General features: G+C 31.0%; 1 protein-coding gene across 1 annotated transcript; it reads right to left on the reverse strand.

The window, feature by feature from the left end:
• Positions 1–965: 965 nt before the first annotated feature.
• On the reverse strand, positions 966–7,148 carry LOC121116490 (uncharacterized). Its single transcript, XM_040710745.2, has 3 exons — positions 7,007–7,148; positions 1,470–1,841; positions 966–1,400 (listed from the first exon to the last, which is right to left on the reverse strand). Exons 2-3 carry the CDS (start codon positions 1,770–1,772, stop codon positions 1,125–1,127), a joined length of 579 nt encoding a protein of 192 aa, XP_040566679.1. The 5' UTR covers positions 1,773–1,841; positions 7,007–7,148; the 3' UTR covers positions 966–1,124.
• Positions 7,149–11,503: the final 4,355 nt, after the last annotated feature.

An 11,503-nucleotide genomic window follows, 5' to 3' on the forward strand; every position in this document is an offset into this window, starting at 1 on the left:
TCTTGGCGTACTCTGACGTGTTCATTGTTGGGTTGACCTTAAAGGCGTCTTTAGGCTTCACTTTGATGGTATTTCCACTTCGTGTTTGTCCTTAAGGTTGTCCCCATCAGCCAAATGATTTCTTACCCAACAGACTGTGGCTTTACTGACGTGTAATTCCTTTATGATGTCCGAGGTGGTCCTCCAGGTGCAGATTAATTGTCTATGATTGCTCTTCTTGCCTCCATCACGACATATAAACAATTTTTGTTTACAACATGTACAACAATCAAACACTGAGAATCTAAGCTATTCAAAAATAATCAGAACTTTAAGATTTAATCTTTAACACCTATTTAAAATTTTATTTTTAGAGGGTCTTATTAATTTTTCTTCACTTGGTATTTGCCCTATCATTTTCTCGTTGACTAACCTTGTTCTAATCAAGATACTTAGAGACATATCCCTCAGTATTTTGGTTCTAATAACATTGGGTAAAGCGAGCTCCTCTCCAAAAAAATAAAAAAAATAATCAACAGCTGTCTTCAAGGGGGCCCAACTAAGTGGCCACTGTCCTCTCACTTATTAAAAGACAATAATCATAATAAGTTACATGATCACTGACTTCATTTTCGTACATCCAGACGTCATTATGATGAAATTACCGCCCTCCCCACTTTTGATTGGTTTAGGCACCTCTGAAGCCTTTCTACTTATATTATCATAATTCCCACATTTTATTTTCTTCAATTGGGAATAACGGGATTTACATTATCAATAGTATTTCCCTATTTGAAACCCCCTTCAAGAACTCTCAGGACCCTTTGGGGGCGCACCTCCCACATTGAAAACCGCTGTACTATTTTATTCTATAAATAATGTTTCTATCATTGTTATGGAATAAGTAGATATCGTCTACATTATATGAATGATTAACCTTTAGACGTTGGAGTGGAATTAAGTATTTATAAAATAAATCAAAACTATTTAAAAAAATAAATATTATATATTTTATTTCCGTAAAAATAAATAAAATATATATTCAAATAAGTATGGACAACTGTATAAAAAAACGATATACAAAAATATGGTAAATGGAAGGCAAACAATTATAAAAGGACTAATGATAAAACCCGTGTTTAAAATTAATCTAATCTATGAGAAGTTATATCCGTTTGATCCTCCCTACTAATCCTTTTTTGTCCCTCATGCCTTCTAGTAATACCTTTATCAGCAAATAGCCAACGTAATCGGCTTCCAACAATGCGATTATAAAGTCTTTTATCATTGATAATAATTGGATCCCTAAAGGTATCGTGACCGATTTGGCGTGTACGAACATACGGAGTGTAGTGTTGATAGCCTTCACGAAGAATATTTTGATCTGCTATAAATTTTTCTTCTCCTCGCAGAATCCGACCCTAAATTCGTATATATCAGAAAATTAGTAATGCATCTACTAAAAATATCAATATTATAACGTGACTTACCAGTCTCTCAGCTCCAAACTTGAGGAACCAAACCAATTCATAGAAATTGTGACGAGGAACTAACTCAGGACGAGCAAGTACGAATACCGCCTCATAGTCACCAGCTCTGATTGCCTCTAGTGGGCCACCATACTCACAAGGTGGAACAGGGAAATAAGGATTTGAATCCGAAACTAAATTTGAAAACTCTGCTAATTTGTTGATTATGATAAATGGAGAACATCGAGGAACAGGGGCTGGGACTGATGGAATAAGTACAGATACAATGACGCAGAGGTAGATGATAGAAAATATCTGATTCATGATGTTTAGTATATAATTATTATATTTTGAATAAAATTGGTTGTCAGAAAAAATGGTTCATACCACTGTCTGTAAGGAAAGAAAATAAAAAAAATAACGAACTGAATAATGAAGCTTCAAGTAAATGTTAATAACTAATTAATTAGGGGTTCAAATAACAAGCTTGTATTGGTAAGGGTACAATTCAACTTATTAATTATTAAAAATTATATGTTAAATTAACAAGAACTTATGTAATTTCTTCAATAAATCACTAATTACCACCCTTTCATTATTAATAAAACAAAAAAAGTAAAAAATATGTTCAATGTAAATATTATTAATAATAATTCTAACTTTGACTCAAATATATAAAAAGAAATAATTGAAAAAACAATAGTTAATTTTGATAAGAAGTCAAAATATTCATTGATCAATTCGATGGACCAGAAAACAGTTTACCAATTAATCCTAGTACATGAAAGTTTTAATAACTTCAGAAAAGTTGAAGTCATTTGCAATAAATGTCTTAATGCCTCGGGAAGATATTTTCTTATTAAATAATACTCTACCTTTTTTCTTGAATTACAATGACTTCAATAATCCAGATGTTATCAACCAAGTTCAAGTCCTATGATTAATAGGTAAACTATCTTCTGGTTCATCGATAAATAACTTTAAAACTAAAACTGAAAAAAATCCCTTAGAAGAGATAATATTCGTCCAAACCATTATTCAGAGACTATCAAAATATTGACCCGTTCATGGAAAAAAAAAACATAAGTTGCCCCATTTTGTTCGATAACATTGGGTTGTTATGATTCTTTTTTAAATAAAAGATAATTCAATTATTATTTTGACACAAAAAAAAATCTGATATAAATATGAAATATTTTCTTAGCCACCCCTGTTTTTTACACAAAATATTACATATTGGACAACTTTGATACTTATAGTTAAAGAGACTATAAGAGAAAAAGGCTAAAATTCAGTATTAGTGCTATTTTCATCTCTTTCGCAGTTCATTACTACCACGTTTTTTCACTAAGATTCATCTAATGTAATTTAATAAAAGTCAACGTTTTAGACAGGGTTATGTAATTTCCTTTGGAATAAACCAGAAACATAAGCTATAAATTAAAACCATAGTTCATAGTATCTGAACCATAATTATGGTCTAAAAAATTATAAAAGTTATTTTAAAAATAATAAATACATAATTATCAACGAAGGGTATTTATTTTCTTTATTTTTTTATTGAAGTCACGTGAATCCTGAACAGAATTCATATACATAGTTTTACTTTACTTTTTATTTCAACCATCTTGTCTCATCTTTCCTTTTTAGTTTCTTTAGTTTTAGCCAAAGATTTGACTTTAATTTGTCAATAATGCAATCTTAGACTTAACTCAGAGTAAAAAACTGGTGATTCAACTTGAGATCAAAAACTTGATATTTAAGCTCTTGAACACCTCTGTCATATAAATAAGAATTAAAAAGAAAGATATAATGTGTAAAAAAAAAATAGTTAACAAGTATGAGTATTCTAGAAAAATAAATTTTATATAATTGAATTATAATTAGTAGTTTGTATTTAATAATAGGTTTAGTAAAAAAAATTCATTATTTTTCCGATATATAGCTTTAGGAATGTGAATATTGCGTTGTATAAGTCCGATCGGGTTAAACTAGAATTAGCATTACAAAGATAAGATTCCGTATTAAAATGACTTTTTACCCAATTGTATTATTGCTTGACTCAATATTGTTTAATCAAGCATCAAAGACAGCCAATCATGTGCAATTTTTGTTTCGCCGATTCTATACCGGTAATTTTGATGTCAAGAATACACCACGCTCTGGAAGACCAATGATCGAAAACATCGATAAAATTATAGAAATAGTCGAATCCAACCGTCATATAAGAAATGTTGCAATTGTCCAAGAACCAAACATTGAACAAAAAATCGTTTGGAACCACTTAAATAAAACTGGATTAAAAAATAAACTCGATGTATAGGTGGCACACGAGTTAACGAAAAAAAATCATAAAACCGAATTTCCCTCTTCGAATGCCTACTTAATCACAACAAAATCCATCAATTTCTCTAGTAGATGGTTACCAGTGAATAAAAATGGATCACTTACAACAAAATCAAGGAAAAACAGTCGTCGTCCAATCGCGGTGAGAAGGGGAAATGGTGTCAAATACATAATTAACGGCTAGGAAGAATTTGCTGTGTGTTTGGTGGGATTAGTAGGATATCATCTACTATGAGCTTCTCCCTATTGGCCAAACTCTTAATACAGAGTTGTACTGTCATTAATTGGACCGTCTGAAGGAAGCCATTGCCCAAAAGTGGTCATCTTTGGCCAATAAGCAAGGAATTGTATTCCATCAGGACAACGCCAGGTCCCCCACATCGATATTGACTCACTGGAAACTCTGGGAGCTTGGTTGGTAGGCCCTTATGCGTACACTTTATAGTCCGGACCTGGCACCAAGTGATTACCACTTGTTCCTCTCTATGGCAAATGATTTAGTTGGTTAAAATTCGCCTCAAAAGAAGCTTGTGAAAATCTAAACTCCCAGTTTTTTGTCTAAAGGGATGTGGGGGTCTATGAAAAAGGCAGTATGAAAATACCTTCAAAATGGCAACGAGTTGTAAAACAAGACGGCACATATTTTATCCAAATCAGACCATTCTTATTATGCTATATTAAACATTCAAATTAAAGTTAAAATAATTGATTTCTTTTTAATGGACATTTTTTTAGACATAAAATTCCATGGAAATCTCCTTGCATATTCATTCAAATAAGAAAAAATTGTTTTTAAAAAAAAATGACGTACAACCATATATTTGTAATACAAGACATATGTGTATCATCTACACCTACCTGTACAAATAGACTTCGTATTAAAGACATACTAATCTTTGCCTATTCTATAAAAAAGTTCAAGGCTATGATAGGATTTTCTTTTTGATTTTCAAGGGTAAGAATTTAGCCTTATATATCTGTATGTACATATCTATAGTTAACTATATACAAAATGCTATCATCTAGCATAAATCATTTATACAATTTATTCAAATTCTCATCTCATTTCCTTTTGGAAACCTGCATAAATATCTACAAAATTTTACATTAATGTATTTCATTAGCCTATGTAAGAGCAAGAAGATATCGTTTGTATGGTACAAACGTGTATGTTACTTTGATTGTAAATATATTGCAACCTTTCCTGCAAAGAGAAACAGAAAAATGTGCACAAATCAGTTGGTTATTCTTAGGAATTATTCCTTTATTTGTAATTATTGTTGAATAATAATTGTGCATAACTGCTCACAATTTAACAAGAGCTAATTTAATTTTCAACCAATCAGCGTTCAGAACACTAATAAGTAGTCATTACTCATTTATGTATTTGGCCCAGTCTTAGGACCGGCCTTATCAATCCTTGGACCTGGTCTTTCAGACACTTAAGGCAGTCAGTACGAGAACTTATTTAAAAAAAGATATTTAGTTGAGTGACGTCATCAAGGACCGAACTTAATAAGTTTTTAGGACTGATATGCAGAACTGAATTACACCGGACCGAGAGTGAACTGGACAGCACTGCAGGCTTCAGTCCTGAATAAGGACTCACACGATATACATGAAAAATGAGTCAAAGAAATCACAGCTAACAACAAAATAGAGTGCAACTTTTTGTGTTGGTGAAATAAGGTCGTGACAAATGTAATACTGACCATGTGATGATGGTACTTCATATTATATAATATGTGTATACAGTATCATAAAGGATAATGACCTTCACCTTCATAAATAAGATGTGTCATCATTACTTCGAATAAAAGTTTCTTGGAGAGGTAAGAATAAATAACGATATGACAATAATAATTAATATTTCATATTAATCCAACCAAGGAATTACCTACTCACGTTTCAGATAGTACAAATATGTAAAAGATTGTATTGTAAAAAGGATTGAAATAATAATGGATTGATGCACTTGGTGAGAAATGACCCAAATGCTAAAAATAGTATTAACCTTGATTAAAATAATAATCAAACTATAATTGACTTAAATGCATTGCATTCCAAGGTAATTAAGGAGAAAATATGTGGAGGTGCATTTTACTATATAGGAACATATATAGATTTGAGCTCAATTGTCGTCGTGATCAAGGGAAAATTGACCAAAGTGCAAATAGTTCATTTATTGTGATCATAACTCAAGGGAAAATTGACCAAAATGCAAATAGTTCTCATTTATGGTGATAATAATTCAAGTGGTTAAATTCTTGTAAATATTCCTTCTAAGATCTTGAATAATACTACAAGTAGTGTTATGTCGGTTCATATTTAGGACAGAAGACTTCAGTCTCGATGCCTTTTATTTGATTCCTAAAACTCATAAACTTCGTTCCTTGATGACGTTACTTAACTTTATTTCTATTTTTTCAAATATGTTCTAGTACTTGTAGTTTTATGTAGTGCTGTGCCGGCCCTTTTTTAGGAATGAAGATTAAAGTCCCGTCCAGTTCAGTGTTGGTCCAGTTCAGTCCTTTAACTTATAAAGTCCTTTTTTTTTTTAATCAGTTCTACTGTCTAAAGAAATGGTCCCGAGGACTGATAGGACCGCTCCTAAGACTGGAGTAGACCAAATAAATTAAGACAGACACAACACCAACTACAAGGGAGTAATCAATGAAAAAATCCATTTTAGTGACATATTTGACCTCTACAATAATTAGGTACATAGAAACAAGCATAATAAAACCATAAATATACATGGACTGTATATACAAGTTACGATTTCTATACAATTTGTAACTTGTATCTGTAAATTGTAAAAGTTACAATGTTTACGTCTCATAACACCTTAATTAACTATATCCCTTGTCATTTTAATTACCAACTATTAATTGATGTTCTCATGACACCCTGACCTATTAAAATGACCCATTTATTAAATATTAATGATTAATTCATAACTCGTGGATATTATGACTGTATAATGTGCCACAGAATAAATAATTATCAATTTGGTTATCCAATTTTTTTTGGTCATAATGGCTGTACATGGAAATTTCAATATATTATCAGGTGTATCGTAGTTTAAAAAGATTTGAGAACTACTTAAAATATAAGCATTTACTGACATTAAGAACATCAAATATTGCTTTTCAATAAAAAAATGGTAAGTGTCACATATCTTACATTAAAAATCAAATATGTTTTCTTACCTTAAAAAATAGTGTATTTTGCCTGTTTCTTCAATTGATTCAACTGATGGGATATTTTTTCTTATACTAAAAGGACAAAAAATCGTTGCACAATAGTGATCAATTTGAATGTTTACATCTTCATCAACTCGATCATATCAAGTTCCGGATTGAATCTGTTGTACCTTTAATAGTTTTTCAGTACATTTTTTTTTCCATAAATTTCATAAGAAATAAGGCGCGCTCTACGCTATTTTGCGTAAAAAGATTAAGGATACTTGCGTTCTATGCGTTATAGACAGTAATATTTTCTTCTTCCTATGATGCGTAGGTATATATTATATTGTTACATATTTTTATGTGATGTTACCAAGCAGTATACAAGTATATATTCATGCAACATTCCAAGACTTTGTTTCCATTGTTCAATTTCCAATTGAATAATTTTTTTTTTTTTACTGTAAAAAAAAAAGTGATATTCAAAAAGTTATTCAAACATGTTGCATTTAAAAACTATGATTTTGTGAAGCATACAAGTATATTGCCCAAAAGTGTTTGTCTCTTTTTTATTTAACTATTTAAAATTCAAAATGTAATCTGCCTAGTCACAGTCTAAAAAATATAGCAAAATTTTCAATATGTTAGCAACATCTATAAATCTTTATTTCAAAAAATGCCTGGAATCATCTGATATTTCGCCAATGACGTAATTGTTCCCAGCTCTTTAATTATTTCATATTTATCACGATATTACCCAAGGATTAGAACAACGGCATTATCTTGCAGGGGCGTCCTCAGGGGGTGGGCTGGAAGGGCTGCAGGCCTCCCCAAATTAAGGAAGTTTTGCTTCTTACAAGAAAATTTAATATTTGAAAATAAAATAAAAAAATTATATATTTGAAATTTATAGAAAAATTAAATTTTAAATTAAACTTTTTAATTTTTTTACAAAAAATTAAATTTTTTGTGTGTAGCTGTGAATTTTTGATTTTTTTTCAAAAAATGTCGTATTACAAATAATTTAGCTTTATGTGAATAATTTTGTACTTTTTGAAAAAAAAAATAATCCAAAAAAATTAATATTATAAATTAAATTTTTGTAATTAATGCAAAAAATTTAATTTTTTGTCTATAACTATGGATTTTAGAATTTTCTTTCGCTAAAAAATTACATTTTTGTGAATTATTGTGGAATTTTTATTTTAAAATTATAATAGTTGAAATTCAATTATTGAAAAATTTAATATATGAAATATAAAATTTGAAATTTTTCCCTATAAGTTTAATTTCTTAATTTTTTTTACAAAAAAATTAATTTTTGGAATTTAAAAAAAAAATCCAAAAACCTAGCCAAACCTTCTCCTCAATATAATCCTGCGGACGTCCCTGCCTCGTTTACAAAAAAACATGAAGTTTTATTTTTGTCATCTGTCTATGTTTTTTCTTCTTTTCTTCTTATCATTGTTCTCAACATTGATTGGTTGAATGATAATGATCTCCTTTAAAGCTGTCAACAACTCCTAACAATAATTAATTAATAATTTCTTAGTTTGGAAGAATAAGCTAACTACCAATTGATTTGAGGACTTTTTTCTGTTTCTTTTTAGTATAAAAATAAGGCGTGATATAATAAAGGTAATAACGTGCGTAGAGAGAGGTAGTAGGTCAAAAAGTTGACGGACCAAACGTGGAACGACAGAACGTCGAGCAACAAAATGTTGAATGGACAAAACGTCAGCCCTAACAAACCTCATTTATACCTCGAGATTAGAAGTATTTTGGTACCACCGGCCCTCAAAATGAGATGATACCAACCCCTGTTATTTTAATTACTTTTAAGGGCCCTCACAACACCCCAATTTATTCTATTATTTTCTTATACATATAAAATAGCAAATGTAAAATTATATGAAACATTCCCTCCTAAATAAACAACAATGATGTCCCTCAATCCCCCCGCCCTCCATTTATAAAGAATCACACACCAGATAAGTTAACTTCAAAGCCCGCTCCTAATAACACCTCAATTTATATAAAGGAAGTTGGGGGTGCTTTTGGGTACCACCCGTTCCTAAAAGAAGATTAAACCAGAAACAGCCTCTAATTTTGGGGGCCCTTCGGATGTTAATGTGGGTTAAATTTAATTAATGGCGGAGGGTTTCATCCCCTTTTGGGACACGGCGGTAACCGAAAACAAACCAAAATTTGGGTTTTTAAGGGGTTGGAATGTGTACTTACTGGTAGTTTGTATAAAAATTTGATTTTTGTAATTTATTTTCTAGCAATTTAATTTTTTGTGAACACCTGGGGATTTTTGAAATTTTTTTCCGTAACAGTTTAATTTTTTGTAAATAACTTTGGATTTTTGAAATTTTTAATTAATATTGAATAATCAACAATCATATTTTTTGTTTTGTTTTTTGACCCAGTAATATAGAAAAATGCTCCTTGCTATCATTAAAGATCTTTTATTTACTTGGAACAAAGAGAAGTTCCAATTTGTTTGTGAAGATATCAATTGTGTCGGTTACAAGATTTGTAAGGATGTTATCGCGTTTGATGGAAATATGTTGAAAAGGGATCTGTGAATTTCCTATACCTACACATAAAAAAGAGTTAGACCATATATTGGTTTAGCAAATCACTTTTAAGTTTCTCATCGAAATTTTGCAAAGTAGCAGAGCCTTTAAGGAATCTAATGAAGTCAAAAATTGAATTTGTTTGGGAAAATGTACTTACCAAAGTCATGGATGAAGTGAAATATGTGTTGATGAATACCCCTGTTCTTGTAATTTGTGATCCAAAGGAGGAGCACGCCTCGAAACATGGAGAGCGATTGAAATTAGTTGAATGCGGTTCGAGATTTGTGAACAGCTCGAGTCTCTTGTAATCAAATTGATAATTAAAAAAAGTGTCACATTAACCTTAGTGAATTACCAAAGTTTATTGCGTCACCGATAACCATTCACTCCCTACGATATTTAATAGATGTTATCTTAATCAGATTGAAAACCCAAAGGTCCAAAAGATAAGGATGGATCTCCAAGATTATCAGTTTTATGTTACCTAGAATAAAGACAAGGATTATTTGGTTGATAATGCTCTCTTTAGAGCACCTGTTGAGGACCCGGAGGAAGAATAGGAAACTGAGGAAAGAACGAAGGATTTAATTTGTTTAGCTAACGCCAAAATCGTTGTGACGGACAAAAATATTAGGAATGTTGGATTCATGGACCATATTATTGAAGAAATGAGGAAGATAGCCCTCCTTGATGAAAATTATGAAAGTCTAGAAAAATTTATAGAGAATGGCATGAGTCATAAGAGTGGATTTTCTAATTCTTTTGTAAAATTGTTCAAGGTCGTTTGGAATTAGTTGGATGTTGATGATGGACTAGTATTGATGGGAATAAGAATAATTATTCCCAAATCATGTCAAAGAGATGTTTTGACAAAACTCCACTCCACTCATCAAGAATCACGAAGACAAAGAGACGTGCAAGAGAATCCATCTACTGGCCTGGAATTAATAATGAAATATAAATGACCAAAGTCAAAGAGCAATCCAATGCGAAGATACCTTATAACCGGATTCAATACCTTCCATGATTTTTGAGTCGATGTCAACAGACTTATTTATGTTGAATGACAAATCCTATCTTGTATGTGTCAATGCTCTATGAGGCTACACTTTCCTGGAGGAGGATCTCAATGCAGACCAAATCATTGAAACATTGTCAAGTTCCTAAATTTTGGACGTCCACAGAACTTATAATATAATCAGGGCACTGTCTGTTCTTGTAAGAAATTTCAAGAGTTTTTTAATAAAAATGGAATTGTTTGGTCATCTTCAAGTCCAAACTACCCAAAAGTAATGGTATGGCTGAGTCCACCATGACGAATATGAAGATACTTCTTAATAAATGTGGCTCCCGATCTATCAACTACAAAGAATTTCCTGATGGTTAATTCTGGAATTTGCCTCATGGATGTGGATTTTCACCTAATTAAGAGTCTGCTATGAAGAGGTCATTAAATAATGTAGTTGAATCATTAGAAAGAGAGACAGAGAGTGAAGACGAAGCATTATTATGATAAGCAATCAAAAGATTTACCCGTACTGGAGGTTTGGAAGAAAGATCGTATTCAAAATAGCGTATCAAAGAGGTGGGATATTATCGAAAAAGTAATGACACATAATTACAGGAACTACAAGATTCAGATCGAGAATGGGAAGAATGTATTGGAGAAATAGGAAATTTATACCCCTATTTCATGAAGAAAAGGGGATTGTTGTATATAGACATGTGCTATACGTGTAAATAAATATGTTGAATGTACCCAGATTGAAATCACATTCAAGATTATATTATGTGTTAGTATTTCATGTTACCTTTATTATAAATATAAAATCTACAGTTGAACATAGACCATGATAAGAAGACGTCGTTACATATTCATTTACAATATATTGAATACTATGGTAATATTCATGCTTAAAAGCATAACTTTTTCTCA

The sequence above is a fragment of the Lepeophtheirus salmonis genome, chromosome 4 (genome assembly GCF_016086655.4).
Source record: "Lepeophtheirus salmonis chromosome 4, UVic_Lsal_1.4, whole genome shotgun sequence".
In the NCBI taxonomy this organism is placed as follows: domain Eukaryota; kingdom Metazoa; phylum Arthropoda; class Copepoda; order Siphonostomatoida; family Caligidae; genus Lepeophtheirus; species Lepeophtheirus salmonis.